The following is a 17,129-nucleotide window of genomic DNA, read 5'->3' as shown; positions in this document are numbered from 1 at the left end:
TTAAATGTGTCATAATCTCAGGGGCAAGTAAAATGAATGAAGTATATCAGGTCTGCTCAGGGCTTGGAAATTGCTGCCATGCAAATACTGCCTTCAAAAAAAGCCAGCAATTCAGGTTTTTAATGTGAAAATTCTCAATTTTAAAAGTTTGAAGCAACTATTTGAAAATCTAAAACAATCTTTTGTATAACATTGTGTGTCTGCCAAGCAAAACACACCTGCAGGCTGTCAGTTTGGACCTTGTTCTTAGTTCCACTAGGCCCTAGGGATCCAAAGGTGACCAAGACTGAGCCTCTGCCCTGATGGCTCTGCCCTGATGGTCAACAGGCCCCTACTCACTCTCAAAATGCTCTGTTTACATGGCACCTGCCATACTAGATTCTTAGAGCTAATTGTTTACTCTTTGAATCATCAGATCCCAGAGAGGCCGGACTGTCTTCTTTACCACCTGGCAATAGTAAGTGCTCACCTGTAACTATAACCACAGACAGTTGTCTATATAGAAACTTGTAGCAACTTGGTTCTAAACTTTTAATTATTTTGTATTTTCCCCTTCCTAAGTTGATAACATCCTTGATTAGGCACCATCATGTAAGCTATGATCTAACTGAAGAGTTTGTCTGCTCAGGTGCAAACCTAAAAAATGACTGGAGTCACATTTCAATTGTATGCTACAATTCTGAAAGTGTGTATATGTCTGTGTGTTTGCCACACATGATCCTTGCAAGATGGTAGCCAAAAGGACTATTTAGAGATAATTTAATAAATTTAAGAAATTCTTTTAGTCTAGGACAGATCTTTTCACTTTGGAAAACAAGGAAAATGTGTTCCTTTGTTCCACTTGTTAATATCAGGGTGCAACATTTTTCCATTTAACAAAAGTACTAAAAATCTCAGCTTTCATTTTTGCTGCAGTTATATAATTTCTAGTTATCCAAGCATGCTTATAAAACTAATTTAAGCTGGGCACTGCTGGACTTAGGGGATGTCAGTCATGTTTCAGTGAACCAAACACTCTCATTTCACTAAGCATCACACTTAAGAGGGGACTGCTTGAACATCACTATTTCACTCCTCAATTGATCTAATTTCTAGACCCAGCCACAATCCAAATATGTGCATTGATCTTACATGACTGCCATTTGCAAAGTTGATAAACATCAATCCTATTGAAAAAGAAATATGTTTGTGTAGTTACTTCGGTGTTCAAAATGAAGGAGAATAAATATTTTGTCTTCCCTAATTGTATAATGAGCAAGTTAGAATCCCAGTCATATTTCAAATGTTAAAGATTTAGCCTCCTATCATTTTATTTTACAACTCTATATGATGTTATTGTGTACACAGATTCACCTGTGTGTGGATGCTTGACTCTTTAATATTGAAATTCTATGCCTTGTGTTCATTAAGATAAATGTATGTTGTCACTAACCAAATTGTAAGGCTTACCTGCAGACTGTTGAAAATGACAAACAGAACCAACACCCAGAAGTGTCTGTAGGCCATGTGTAGTCCTCCCCAAAGCCATGTCACGGAAATCAGAGCAAAGAGATATAAAATCAGTGGAATTTCTAGAAATAAAAAAAAAAGAATTTTTGAGCTTCAGAATACTGCACAGTCACGTGTATACACAGTTATTTTTGGCTTCTTTCCGTGGTATTCTAGTGCCCATTTTGAGAGAACAACCTTGGAAATCCCATTCTTATGCCAGAGGAGAGAAGGCACATTGCTGAGTCTACATTCTGTTTTGCAAATGGGGCTGCTGGTAGGCCCAGGGATGGCTGGGGGAGGATGAGAACCGTTCCTCTCCTAGACTACCACCTGCTGGACTGTTCAGAAAGTACCACAAAGCAACAATGGATTTGTAGAAATCTCCTTAAAAGACTGTTCCACCAGAAAATGGCAGGCAGTAGTGTGCTCCCGAAATCAGCATATTCCAACCAGGCACTTAAGAACAGAAATTATATAACATTGTGCGCGTGTGCGTGTGTGTGTTGGAAAAACCTGTACTCACATCTTTTTTCTGACTGAGAAGACACCAAAATTTATTGGTAAGTTTAAGAGCAAAGATGAAGTGACTGATTCATAATGATCAACTAAACTTATTCTACACATGTTCTAATGCAGTTTGTTTCAGACGTTTTCAGAATAGATTTTCTCAGGGCCAAGGGACTTTATTACCACTTGTCTATTTTGAGTTTTCTTTCCTATCTGAGTTTTAGAATAATAACCATATAGAGGTGATCTTAATATTTAAATGACAAGTTATATAAGATTTAGAAAGTGAATCGGATCTTTGCAGCCACAAATAAACACATTTTCAAGCTGTTGAAAGACATCAGGGTAGACCACACCACTGACAACTTTCATGACAGACCTCAAAGCCCTTCTTTACCCACTATCATCAATTAACACCTAAAATCCTCGTCCACTATGGAAATTTAAACAGTTGCCTACAACTTTAGCAATTTTCAAATTTAATTTTATTTGGAAACAATCTCAAACATACAGAAGACGTGCAAGTAGAGTACAATGAGAAAGTTTTTTTTTCCTGAATTAATTGAAAATTGTCAATCTGATCCCCCATTACCCTCTGAATAAAGTGTATTTTCTACAAAGACATTTTCCTACATAAACATGATGCCATCAAATTAGGAAATTAACACTGATATAGTACTATCATTCTCAGATTCCATTTTATTATACCAGTAATTTCCTTTTTAGCAGAGAGATCCAGAGATCCAGTTGTGTATAGTTGACATGTCTCCGTAGATTCTTAATCCCAAATGGGTCTTCTGTGTGTCCTTGACTTTTGTAACCCTGACACTTTTGATGATTACCAGCCAGTTTTTCTTGCAGTGTCCTTAAATTTGAGTTTATTTGATTTTTCTCGTGATTAGATTTAGATTATAAGCCGTTAGAAATCACAGAAGGGATGCTGAGTTCATCTTACAGCATTCTATAAGGTGACGCAAGAACTCAATTTTTCCCGTTACTGAAGATGTTCATTTTGGTCACTTGATTAAGATGATGGCTGCACAAATTCTTCACTGTAAAGTTAGCATTTTCCCCTGTGTAATTAAGAAGTTTTATATGTGGCATTTCTTTGAAACTATGTAAATATCTTTTTCCTTATCAAATGTTTGGTTTATGCACTTATCTTCTAATGTAGACTAATATATTCCTACTTATTTAGCATATTATCCATTATTCTTTCTTTTTCTCTTCCTTCCTTCCTTCCATCCTTCCTTCCTCCCTCCCTGCTTCCTTCTTTCCTTTTTTGTTTTCTTTCTCTTTTCTTTTTCCTCTCCTTTTCTTTCACATAGGGTCATACAAAGTCTTTCTCCATTGCCCAGACTGGAGTGCGGTGGTGTTGTCACAGCTCACTGCAGGCTTGACCTCCTGGGCTCAAGCCATCCTGCCACCTCTCAGCCTCCCAAGTAGCTGAAACTATAGGCGCATGCCACCACGCCCACTTAATTTTTGTACTTTTTGTATAGATGAGGTTTCGCCATGTTGCCCCGGCTGGTCTTGAACTTCCGGGCTCAAGCAATCCGCATGCCTTGGCCTCCCAAAGTGCTGGGATTACTGGTATAAGCCATGGTACCCGGCCACTATCATGCCAAGTTGTCCCTAGCGGGAGCCCTTTCAAGATGGTTTCTGTGCCTTTGGTTATATCCTCATTATTCTACTAGCAGTTGTTTGCTTTTTGGCCCAAGATGTTTCAAATATTCTCTGCCCCAGTCCTGGTTTCTTTTAGGGGAGAATGGTATTTAGAAACTGTGATCTGGGGCTAGGTATGGTCACTGCTGTTGCTGCTCCTAAGCTCTCTCAGTAGATAGAGGATATACATGCATATGCACACACAAACACATTTAGATCTGTTTTACTCTATCTATCTCTATATAATGAAATTCATTAGTTCATTTCAATGCTTCTAATTCCAACCCAACATCACGGGGTTAATTCCAGTTTTCTCCCTTTCCATATTTGTAACTTTTCTGTGTTGGTAAGAGATCTACTTCTCATTATTCTTGAACTCCTGGACTCAGGCGATCTGCCCACCTTGGGCTCTCGAAATGCTGGGATTACAGGCGTGAGCCACCGCACCCCGCTATTGCTTATTATTCTTAATATATCTACTGATTCGATCCACTCCCCTGCATGTAACCAACTTCCTATTGCTGTTACCCATTCCCTCGCTCAGGTGGCCTCCCAAACTCACTCAGCGTCCCACAATTCCAGCTGGGCAGCACTGCACCCCTCACATGGATTCCTTCCTCACAACGATTGGCTTCTGACACCGAGGCTTGGGCCCCTTCCTGCAGATGCACACCTTGCTCTGTACTAACTGGTGGCTGTAGATGGAATTGTTCGGGAAAGGGAGGAAAAAGAAAGAACAAGGAGAGGAGGCAAAGAGGGAGAAGGGAAGTGGTGAGGAGAAAGGGAACCCGAACACTTTTTTTTTTTTGAGAGAGAAATAAGGCTTTAGAAGGGACCGTGCTGATATATGCCCTTCATCACAATATATACAAATTGTCAAAATTATTATTATAACTGTACAGGGAAAGTAAGACTAATACAAGAAGATTTACGTAGATGAATAATTTCTTTGTCACTAATGCTTTGCAGCAGGACAAGAAAATATACATTAAGATTTATTTAATTTTTAGAAAAATTCATTTTTATTTAATGAAATAATATAATTTGATAAAGGGCCAGAAGGCTCATTTTTACTTCTGACAAGATACCCTAATATTTAGAAAACCCCTAAGCTGTGCTCACAAAATTTTCAAAGATTAGGTATCAAGTCTGGCAATTGCATTCTTTTCTTCCACTGTGTAAGAACAAAATTCTATTTATGGCTCTGGGCGGAGTACAAACGGACATGCACATTTTGTATGAACAACTAGGAACCAATTTTCAAAGTCTGGCCTGCATCTTCATCTAAGTGCTTAGAGCAAAGCAAGTGGTATGTGCTGACAGAGCTTAGTGGAGAAGCTAAGGGAGCATACTGGGGCTCATGAGAATGTCCATGGCTTATATTTTCCTGGAATTCTGCAGAAAAGTATAGTAGTTTGGCACCCCAGACTAGAAACTCCGTAAGGAAAAAGCTAGTCATAAATAACTCAGCATACTTAATAGATCCCAGGCTTGCCTTCCAGAAGTACAACAATGATTAGGATGATGATTTCAGATAGAAGAAACATATCCAGAGGCACATCCGGATTTTGTGGGCCTGAAGCTTATATTAGGGAGGCTTCTTTAAGAAACAAAAGTTACAAAACCGTAATTAGGTGCAGGATCTTGGAAGGGGCCAAGGCTGGTGAAAGGACCTGAAACTTAAGCTACATTAGCTTCATGGTTAATCTACCTCTGAGGAGGCATCTTTAACCCTCTTTAGGGCCTAAGTCAAAAGGAAAGAGGTATTGGGAGGGGGTGATGGTGATGAAAGTTGGTTGGGGGGGCATGTTGTTGTTCAACAGTGACTATAAATTCCATTTGGCAAACTGAAAAACAGTGCTCCATTCAATTGAAAATCACTTTGGTTTTATATTTCCTAAGCTGTTATTTCGCATTTGATGAACTACTAATAACTTCTCTGCTGTCTATAATTCAATATTTACCAAAGAAAGCATTTGTAATTGGTAATATTGGAAACAACTTGTGTTTAGGAGTGAATTAGTGAAGATAAAACAGAATCATTTCAATGTTCTCAATAAAAGGAGGCCCTAAAAACACAGTGTTGCACCCAAGAAATGAGTATCTATATAAGACTGTGCTATATAGAATAAAGGACTCCTACAACTTAACAACAAAATACCCATTCAATCCATTTGAAACACGGACAAAGGACATTTCTTTTGAGAAGATATACAAATGGCCAATAATCACATGAAAAGATGCTCAGGATCACTAGTCATTAGGGAAATGAAGATCAAAACCACAGTGATACTACCTCATACCCACTAGAACGATTATTATCAAAAAAACAAGAAATAGTAAGTGTTGGTGAGCATATTTAGCAATTGGAACCCTTGTGCATGCCTGATAGAGATGTAAAATGGCACAACTGCTGTGGAAAACAGTTTGGTAGAACCTCAAGATGTTAAACACAGAGTTACCATACAATCCAACAATTCCACTTGTAGGTATATATTCAAAAAAGTGAAGGCACAGGTACTCAAATGGATATTTGCACACCAATATTCATGGCAGTATCACAATAGCCAAAAGGTGGAAACAACCCAAATGTCCATCAACAGATGAACAGATAAATAAAATATACTATTCACATATAATGTGATATTACTCAGTGCCATGTTCTGAATGTTTGTGTCCCCCCAAACTTTATATGTTGAAACCTAATCACCAATGATAAAATTAGAAGGTTGGACTGCTTGGAGGTGATTAGGTTGTGAGAGTAGAGCCCTCATGAATGGGATTAGTGCACCTATAAAAGAGGCCCCAGGGTGCTCTCCTGCCCCTTCCACCATGTGAGGACACACCAAGAAGGCATCATCTATGGACCAGAAATCTGGGCCCTTGCCAGACACTGAATCTGCTGGCACCTTGATCTTGGACTTTTCTGCCTCCAGAACTGTAAGAAATACATTTTTGCTGTTTGTAAGCTACCTGGTCTAGGGTATTCTATAATAGCCTAAACATACTGAGATACTGAAGCTTAAAAAGGAATAAAATTATAATATATGCTACATCATGGATGACCCTTGAAAATGTTATGTGAAACAAGCCAGACATGAAAGGACAAATAACAATTCCATTTACACGAGGTGCCTAGAATAGGCAAATTCAGAGGCAGAAAGTAGAACAGAAGTTACCAGGGGCTGGGAGGAGTGCAGAATAGTGAGTTATTGTTTAATGGATATAGAGTTTCTGCTTGGAGTGATGAAAAAGTTCTGGAAACATGGATAGTGGTGACAGTTGCACAACATTGTCAGTGTACTTATGTGACACTGAAGTGTACACTTAAAATGGTTTAAGATGCTAAATTTTGTTATGTATATTTTACTACAATTAAGAAAAAAAGAAAAAAAGACTATGCCAAGTAACTCAGGCTGTGTCAAGATGAAGTTCCACTGCAGGGAGAAAAAAAAATCAAATCATCACAGTACTTAATTTACATACTTAAATTAACAAGGAGTCACGAATGTGAAAACCAAAATAGTTTGAAAAGGTTTTAGTGAAAGAAATTACTTCTGGAAAGGCAAAGAAAACAAAACAACAACAACAAACAACAAACCAGCAAGTAGATATGTCAATTAGTGCTACTATCATTAAGAAAGTCTACTCATGGGAGTTAGTAGATTCCATTGAGATTACATCACATCTCTTTATTTTTAGTGAAAAATATTATTTCCATGAATTTAACTGCCATTTTTCAAGAAAGTATGGTGTTGAATTATCTGTTTTCTTTGTAATTGCAGCCTTGCCTTTATTGCTATGCACCACTGACAACAATAATGGCTTTATTATGGAAATCACACTCCATTTACATGAAGCTGAAATTTATTCTATGTTTACAACCTTCCAAAGTACTTGTTTTAATTTTACCTCACTGACCTTCTGATACTAACAATTTGGAATGTGCTACTAAAACAAACCCATCAATGTAAAACATAGAACACAACTGTGAAAAAATGTGGATTTAAGATATCAGCCAAGTGCAGTGGCTCACGCCTGTAATTCCAGCACTTTGGGAGGCTGAGGTGGGGGGATCACCTGAGGTCAGGAGTTTCAGATAAGCCTGGTCAATGTGGTGAAACCCTATCTCTATTAAAATACAAAAATTAGCCAGGCATGGTGGCTACTCGAGAGGCTGAGGCAGGAGCATGACACGAACCTGGGAGGTGGAGGTTGCAGTGAGCCAAGATCGCACCATTGCATTCCAGCCTGGGCAACAAGAGTGAAACTCTATTTCAAAAAAAAAAAAATTAAATAAAAAGATATTAATGGATCTATTTCCAACAGTAGGCACACATTATTTTTAAATTAGAAAGATAGATTGAAACAAAAGGGTATCAAAGAGCTTTATTTCTAAAACATAGGTCTTTATTCTGAAATTCACAGATACTTAGAGACAAGGATGTTTCCGTGATCTGAATATTTTCTTGGTGAGAAAATATTGGTGTCCTTGAGGTTTCCTGACAAGGATTAACACCAGTTCCGCAGCAGTCAGCCACCACTGTTCTCAGCAAATAAACTGAGGGTCATACAGGAAGGCAATAAGGCACATATTTCACAGAACTGCCAAATCACCATGAGGATACTGTGCATGGGAGAGTGAACAACAAAGTTAAAGATTGGGGTCAGCCTGGGCAACATGGCAAAACCCTGTCTTTACAAAAACTACAAAAATTAGCCAAGTGTGGAAGCACATGCCTATAGTCTCAGCTACTCAGGAGGCTGAGGTAGGAGGCTCTCTTGAGCCTGGGAGGTGGATGTTTCAGCGAGCTGACTGTGCCACTGCACTCCAGCCTGGGTGACAGAGTGAGACCCCGTGTAAAAAAAAAAAAAAAAGAAAATACTGGGTTTGCAAATTGTTCAAAGAAACACCCTCCACCTCATTTGGGTAGCTGGCATCCCTAACCCTTAGTCATTAGTTCTATACTCGGATCTAATTTTAGAATTTCCTTTTCTTTTCAGCAGTTCTCCAACTCACTTCCAAAAGAGCTCTTGAAAACCCATTCAGATAATAAGAAACTCACTCTAGGTCCTTTGGCCTCTGTCTCCAGATACGGTTGCAAATATTTGTTGCAGCAGGCTAGACTCTAGCAACACTTATTATGTGCCAGGTTCTTCATTTTATTAAGATATCCTTCCTAAATTAATAATCTCCAATGTTACCTTCCTCCAAGCACATTAGGGCCAACTCTTTCTGAATCTGCATCTTCACTTCTCTTAAGCTCCAGGCCTGGAGATCCCCAAACCACTTCAAACAGAGTTCCTCCACAGCCGAATTTAGTATCCCTCTTCTCATCACACTTTTTCCTCCTCCTGAGTACTGGTATCACCATTCGCACCGATTCACCCTGATGCCCCATTTTCCTTCATACGCTGCGTCAAATTAGTCAATATATTTTGTCTATTTTATCTTCTAAGTTGCTCTGAAATTTGTCCTCTACAATCCTTCCTAGAACATTGTCTTTCCTGAGGACTTCATCTCTTTTAGTGAGCCTATTTTGACAGCTTCGTAGGTAGAGCTGTCTGTTCCAATTCATCCCTCCTACTCCTATTATGGCCAGAGAAACATCTTTTTTTTTTTTTTTTTTTTTTTACATAGATGGACTCTCACTCTGTTGCCTAGGCTGGAGTGCAGTGGCCTGATCTTTGCTCACTGCAACATCTGCCTCCCGGGTTCAAGCAATTCTCCTGCCTCAGTCTCCCGAGTAGCTGGGATTACATGTGCCCACCACCACGCCCAGCTAATTTTTGTGTTTTTAGTAGAGATGGGGTTTTATCATGTTGGCCAGGCTGGTCTGAAACTCCTGACTTTGGTGATCCACCCGCCTCAGCCTCCCAAAGTGCTGGGTTTACAGGCGTGAGCCACTGTGCCCGGCCCAGAGAAACATCTTTTAAAAAATTATGGCTGGGTGCAGTGGCTCATGCCTATAATCCCAGCACTTTGGGAGGCTGAGGCTGGCAGATCACTGGAGGCCAGGAGCTCGAGACTGTCCTGGCCAACATGGCGAAACCCCACCTCTGCTAAAAATACAAAAATTAGCTGGGTGTGGTGGCGCATGCCTGTAATCCCAGCTACTCGGGAGGCTGAGGCAGGAGAATTGCTTGAACCCCAGAGGCTGAGGTTGCAGTGAGCAGAGATCGCACCACTGCACTCCAGCCTGGGTGACACAGTGAGACTCTGTCTCAAAAAAAAAAAAAAACTTATGTATGTATACATGTGATACACACGTATGTATATATAAAAGTTCATGTTTATATGTATTTTCATATGTGATCATGCCATTTAAAGGCTAAAAACCCTTTAACTGCCTCCCATATCATAAAAGATAAACCTCACCACCAGTCCCTGCCTACTTCCCAGTGAATGCTCTCTAGTCTTCCAGGCACCCTGAGCACACTGTATTTCTTCATGCCTGTAGCTCTTTGTCATTACTTGTTACGTGTCTATCTCTTTCACTAGAGGTTATTAAGTGCACTAACTCAGTCTATCTTATTTATCTTTATATTCCCAGTGCCTAGCACATGGTCTGGCATAAGTAAGTCACTTAATGTTTGTTCAATAAAAGAATTGTTGATGTGATTTGTCGATATGACCCTGCTTTTTACTGCTGCTCTTTTCATCTGAAAGCTTGAATTTCTTTTTAGAGAAGCCCTGGACTTCGAAAGTACAAGAATGAAGAGAATGCATTTCAGGGAAAAGTTAATTTGCTTTGCAGCAGTGGGTCTAAGGTACACTAGTCCTTTAAGATATGATCCATGGAGGAAAATAAATGCTCTGTGGCAATATTCTGAATGAGGATGAACTCGAGGGATAGATAGATCTGCATCTGGCTTCCAATTCTATCACTTTTGAGCCTGTTGGGTGGGCCTCAGCCAAACTCCTTAACTTCTCTGTGCCGTAAGTCCTGATAAAAAATAAAGGATAATTGTAGAAATTTTAATAATTCATGCATCAATTTGATAAGTATTAGTTAATGCTGATAAGACAAATTCCATGTTCCTATTGAACACCTACTATGCTAAGCGCTGGAAGTAAAGAGATGAGCCAAGGCAGAGGCAGCCTCTACCTGTGTGGATCTACACTCCAGAGAGGGAAATCATGCACACAAAGCACTCAGCACAAGGCCGGGCATCAGGCACATGTTCAATAAGCACTAGCTACTATCATCCTAATTCTCACCACCATCAGTTTAGTCACGTTAGGAAAAGAGCACATGGCTACAGATACCCTGCAATTGTTGCTTGTATTGTTCTCATATGGGTAGTATTTTTCAAAGAGCAACCATGGCCCTATTTAATTGACTTCATCTCTCATCTTCTACAGTTTTCCAACTTTATTTTTCTTACTCTGCCCCTTAGTTTCCCTCCATTCCCATTACCTTGCTGCTTCTCATCTTGTCTCATTCTATTTCTTCCTTTGTAGGTTTGAAGTTCTAAAGTATCACATAGTAAAGAAACATGTTTAAGTTTTTTATATATATACCAGAATCTCCCATATTTGTTTGGCTATAGAACCCTTTTGTTTATCCTGATGTAATCAGGTGCAAGCCTAGACTTTGAGGAGGATTGTTTTCAGCATGCAGACCTGAAGTTCTATCACATTCAAACTGTCACCAAAAACTTCCTGACTAACCAACTTAAAATGGACCTCTTGGGCCGGGTGTGGTGGCTCACACCTGTGATCCCAGCACTTTAGGAGGCTGAGGCAGGGGGATCACCTGAGGTCAGGAGTTCGAGACCAGCTTGGCCAACATGGTGAAACCCCATCTCTACAAAAAATACAAAAATTAGCCAGCCTGGTGGCAGGCACCTGTAATCCCAGCTATTCAGGAGGCTGAGGCAGGAAATTGCTTGAACCTGGGAGGCAGAGGTTGCAGTGAGCCGAGATTGCACCATTGTGCTCCAGCCTGGGTGACAGAGCAAGACTTTATCTCAAAAAAAAAAAAAAAAAAGAAAAAAAAAAAAGGACATCTCAGCATCTTCTATTTTCCCTGCCACTCTCTCTTTTCTGACTTAGTTTTTTCACAGCACTTACTGACATCTAACTTACTATATGATTTATGTGACGGTTACTTTTATGGGTCAACTTGACTGGGATAAAGGAAGCCCAGATATCTGATTAGACATTATTTCTGAGTGTGTCTGTGAGAGTGTTTCCAAAAGAGATTTGCATTTGAATTCGCAGACTGGGTAAGCAGATGGCCCTCCCTGATGTAAGTGGGCATCACCCAACACCTTAAGGGCCTCAATAGAACCAAAAAGGTGGAGGAAGGTTAGCTTCACCTTTCTTCTGCTTGACTGCTTGAGCTGGAACATTCCTTCTTCTGCCCTTAGCATTCCCGGTTTTCAGGCTTTCGAACTAAAACTGAAATCTACACCATTCACCTCTGCCTCTCAGGCTTCTGAAATACACCACCAGCTTCTTCAGTCTCCAATCTGCAGGTGATCTCTTGTTGGTTCTGTTTCTATGGAGAATCCTAACACAATTTGCATAGTTGTTTATTGTTTAATACTCTCCTAGAATGTGAGCTCACAAAAGCATTGAGATAATTCTCAAGCACTAGTTTAATGAATTAAAAAAGACAATTTCTGATTCTAGTTTAATGAATTAAAAAAAGGCCTATGGGACTGGCTAAGAAGACATGCTACAGTTAAAAGTAAAATTGACAAGAAATTGTACCCCCACTATCTCTTTCACTCTTTATTTAAAGAGTAGGGAAGGTGCACAGAGAAATGTGGATGTCACAGCAGGGAGAGAATTGCTTTTGGGCTGCAGGGGCTTGATAAAAAATTTGAGTCTGTGGCTTGTAAACAAAGCTGCCTATGAGTAACATTCCCATAAGAACACTTCAATGGGATTGTTTTTTAATGGGAGGGAAAAAGAGAGGGAGGGAGAAAAAGTGTGATGCAAGCATTGAATGCTTCCCAGAAACAATCCACCTTATCTAAGATTTCCATAGACATATGTCAATTCCAGGGCCATTGAGAAGTCAAATTTACTGTATAATACTGACTTTCAAACTCTGACCACAAACCACGGTGAGAAATGCATTTTACATGTGAACTACACAATCTTGAAAGAAAACTTTTATGAAACCCAAGTTAATGTATGACACACTTTGATCTATTCTATTCTACTCTATTCTATCCTATCCTATCCTATCCTATCCTATCCTATCCTATCCTATCCTATCCTATCCTATCCTATCCTATCCCATCCACTCTACTCTCTCCCATGCCATCCTATTCCATGTAAAATATGTTGGCAGTGGGACTCATCAATGTACTGTGTGACCCACAATTTTTAAATTTTTGCTTTAGAAGGTAATTTAAGCAGCTTGTACTTTAGAGGTAAAGGTAGGAACAGTAAACATAACCACAGTGGAGGCTTCCACCGACTACCTTCTGACATGGATTTACCCTGACCCTTACTGATATGTGAAGGATACAAGCATGATTTGGAAAGATCTGTGCAGGTGACACACTAGATCTGCAGGCAGAGAAGTGAATCAGTATTGGCCTAGAGTATATTTTCCAGGGTTAAAGAGGAGAATGTGAGCAAATTCTCAGTGGAGTCTCAAGGTTTTCTGGGAACTTAAAACGCAGTACTTTGTCAACAGCTGACTTAGGGCTCTCCTGGATGCTAAAAGACAGTCCAGTATCAGGTATACTTTGAATGTGATTTATTGGGGTTGAAAAAAAAATGGTACAAGCCTAGAATTATGGTCTTGCCTTGCAAAAGCTATATATAATTTTCAATTTGCAGGATATAATTTTGAATCTAAGGAGAATAACCAAGTTAGATGAGACATACCCACACAGACCTCGCAAAAACTATTATTAGAGTAATTCTATTTGAACCATGTACTTCAAAAGTGCCAGATAATATTTTGCTGAGGGGCGATCAAATAGATCTGTGATTCTTAAGGAAAAGGTTAAGTGCTCTGTTTTCTTCTAGTGAAGAAAAAAATTATTGAAACTATGGGAAAGGGAATTATCATTTGGGTTTACAGCTATTGTAGTAATTTTCTACACATTTCATAAATGTTTCATAAGGTGGAATTACGAAAACAAGTTCTTAGAAGATTAGAGTTCTAAAACAAATATGAAGTCAGCCAACTAATGACTGAAGACTGGCTTAACCTAGTTTTCTAACTGCATTACCAGTTACTCAGCCATTAAGGAGCTCAAAACTCAGCTACAGGCATGCTCAGGCAGCTAACAGCAATTTTCCAACACACTTAACTTTTGTAATACAATGAAAATGTACAATGCATCTTTAAACTTGCCTATGTCTGTATTTTGAATCTGGCTAGATGGTCTCATAATTTTTAGACATTAGATGACTACGTATTTGGCCATGAATAGCCAGTTATATTTTATAGATAGTTTGATAAGACATCAGTTAGCACTCATTGAGTTAATAGGCTCAAATTCAATGCTGAAATCTTGAGTCAAATATGGCATGATGTCTCAGGAAAATTAACCCTTAAGATAACTCTAATTGTGCAAGAAAATATTTGAATGAGTTATCATAAATGTCAGTTCCCAGAACTATTTTCTGGTAGACCCTCAATCTGGATAAATGCCAACATACTTCAAAGCTGCCTTTGTTTCTTTAATTTGGTTCTCTAACCATCACACACAAAACTGTAATACAAATTTAAAATTTTATTTGATTTTTTTTTTTACTTCCCTTGCCATATCACTGTTCTAAAAGGTCTACTTGAGTTAAATCCTTTGACTCTCTATTAATGTGATTAACTGCATCTCTTTTCCCAACAGCTATCAGATTATCAAAGTATTGTCTGGTCTTAGAAATAATGGTATTTCCCAACAGCTGTATGTATATTACTTACTCTCTGTTGTTAAATAATTATATTTTTAATTAAGCAAATGGACACAAAACTCACGCAGAGCTGTTTTTAGGCATGTACAACAACGACTGACCACAAAGCTCTTTGGTATCTGTGTTATATAAAGGCTTATTATTATTACCCATTTAAACAATGGCACAATACCCACAGGTGTGGCAGGGATTTTAATGCATAAGGGAGTGAACTAATATCTTATTGCTCATTCTTACTAGCAACATTGGACTAAGCCCTTACAGAGAAAAAAAAGGGAAACAATGGTGTTCAGAAAAAAAAGGCAATTCCTGGATTGAATGCTATGTATATACTCTAGGGAGAAAGAGGCTGTCTAATACTTGTATATTAGTGATCAAAGTAATTTGATCAAAGTGATTTGTGCCCAATGATAGACTATCAAATTTGATTTCTGTATTTGCTTGTCAATATTACATGTAGACCTTAATTTTTGTGATATTTTAATTCTAGGATTTTTTTTCTCTTTTTTAAATGTAGAGTTTAAATTGTTAATGGTTAAACTGGTTCACAGGTGTGTCTGATATTATTAGCAAATGTATGGTAGATATTATAGCTTCTTTTTGCCCCAGGCTCATAACTACATGCTTCCACTTTTCTTTTTAAGAGTAGGAGCATCAGAATCTTATTTAACTCTGGGTACTATGAGTTTGACATTAATAGTTTAAGACTAATGAATGAGCAGCCATACAGTTTTTTGGTCACTATGCTTCCTAAGCTTCCCAAATGGAGCTATTTTCACTATTCAATTTCATGTTTAATAAGCTAGGCAGATATTGCTACATTCTTGTTTTGTTTCCATGCACTTATTTTTTTACCTGGTGGAGTTTGTCCAGTTACAAAGTTTGTGAAAGATGTTTGTAAAAAAAATTTTTTTTCATGGTACCAAAGCAGCTTCAATATAACCATGGATTAAATATTTATTTGCAAATACTCTGGCATTGGGGGAAAAAGATGGGGAGAAGGAAATCACATGTCTTGGAGATTGTATAATTAAATGAGTATAAGAACCAAATGATGTTTATTTCAATTACTTATTAATTTATAAGTATTCTGATTTACAGTCTTTATAAAATTGTACAACAGAGCTTTATGTAACTATGCAACACATTTAAATCTTTCCTATAAGCAAATTTCTACTTCTTCCTTGAAGTTGATGAATCCTAATTGTAAATCACATTATTTGCCTTCTTGAAGGCTATTTATGATAAAATTTAAAGCTTGCCTCTGTCAAATTCAACTAAAAGAAAAAGATCTCTTTTGAATATGAGCGCTCAGCCAATTAAATGTTAAAAAATATGACTGGGTGGAATTTATTCACAAAAAGAGGCAGAATGATTAAAAGCATGGACTCTGGAACCAGGCTACTTGAGGGCCTTCACTAGCTGTGTGACCTTGTATTAGTTACTTAACTGCTCTGAGGCTCAATTTCCTCATCTGTAAATTGAATATACTATTAGTGCCTCCCAAATAAGGTTTTGTGGATTGTGAGGATTTAGTGGTTGAAAAGTGGAACACTTCGAACAGTTCCAGATAAACTTTGGCTGCTGTTTGTTATTCAAGAAATATATTTCTTCAGCACCAAAATGTATTAGATAAAATGTGATAGATAAAATGTTGAATTACATCTGGATCTGCTCCCAATGATTATATACATTCACTTCGGGAGGCCGAGGCAGGTGGATCACCTCAGGTCAGGAGTGTAAGACCAGCCTCGTCAACATGGTGAAAGCCCATCTCTACCATAAAAAAAAAAAAAAAAAATTCACCGGGCACAGTGGTGCATGCCTGCAGTCCCAGCTACTTGGGAGGCTGAGGCAGGAGAATCGCTTGAACTCGGGAGGCAGAGGTTGCAGTGAGCCAAGATCAAGTCGAGTGCACTGTACTCCAGCCTGGGTGACAGAGTGAGACTCCGTCTCAAAAAACAAAAAACAACAACAAAAAGATTATATAGTTGTGCATATTACATATATATTTGTTTATACCCTATAAGAGAAGGTAGGAGATAAGTATTATAAGAGAGATTTATAAAAGTTACATAAAAATTCAGGGAAAACAAGAGGTTCTTCCTATTGATGATTATCAGGGAACTTTGGGGAAAGAAGAAAGAATTTTGGCTGGGCCATGAAGATGGGCCATATTTGAACATACAAATATTGAGGCAAAGGCAGTGAGAGCAGCATAAAGAGAGGCAAAAAGCAAATGCATAAATTACTGTAAGTTGTTTCTTTTGGCTGGTGTTAAAGGTCCCCATGAAGGTGAGTAACGAGATGTTCGTAGCACTAGGTCATGAAGGAATATTGAGGGCCAGGTTAAACAATACATAATTACTTTACAGAAAAATGGAGTGCCATTTTAAATTTCGGAGAAGAGGTATGGCATATTCACATAGCTTAAACTCATAGGAAAGAAAATAGGTTGGTGGAGAGAATGCTAGAGGCAGGGACACCAGTTAGGGAAGGATTGCTGTGGTCTCAGTAATGAAGGCCTGAGGTAGGGGAATGGCATAGAAGTGGTCCCTGCAATGTAATGAAGGGG

General features: G+C 38.6%; 1 protein-coding gene and 1 long non-coding RNA gene across 8 annotated transcripts in view; both read right to left on the bottom strand.

Moving 5' to 3' along the window:
- ADGRV1 (adhesion G protein-coupled receptor V1) overlaps window positions 1-17,129 on the bottom strand; it is a 596,887-nt gene that overhangs the window by 60,428 nt on the left and 519,330 nt on the right. For 6 of the 7 annotated variants that reach the window (XM_055387526.2, XM_055387529.2, XM_055387531.2 and 3 more), the window contains one exon: window positions 1,450-1,571. The exons of the other annotated variant lie outside the window; for it this stretch is intronic. In XM_055387526.2, the coding sequence (XP_055243501.2) occupies window positions 1,450-1,571 (122 nt within the window). The remainder of the gene's footprint in view (window positions 1-1,449; window positions 1,572-17,129) is intronic. 7 annotated transcript variants of the gene reach the window in all.
- On the bottom strand, window positions 9,972-12,160 carry LOC129533687 (uncharacterized). The gene is made up of 3 exons (XR_008680017.2): window positions 11,989-12,160; window positions 11,085-11,138; window positions 9,972-10,610 (listed from the first exon to the last, which is right to left on the bottom strand). It is a non-coding gene; the product is annotated as an uncharacterized lncRNA (long non-coding RNA).

This window comes from Gorilla gorilla, chromosome 4 (genome assembly GCF_029281585.2).
Source record: "Gorilla gorilla gorilla isolate KB3781 chromosome 4, NHGRI_mGorGor1-v2.1_pri, whole genome shotgun sequence".
Classification (NCBI taxonomy): Eukaryota; Metazoa; Chordata; class Mammalia; order Primates; family Hominidae; genus Gorilla; species Gorilla gorilla.
This window is presented reverse-complemented; position numbering and strand designations above follow the sequence as displayed.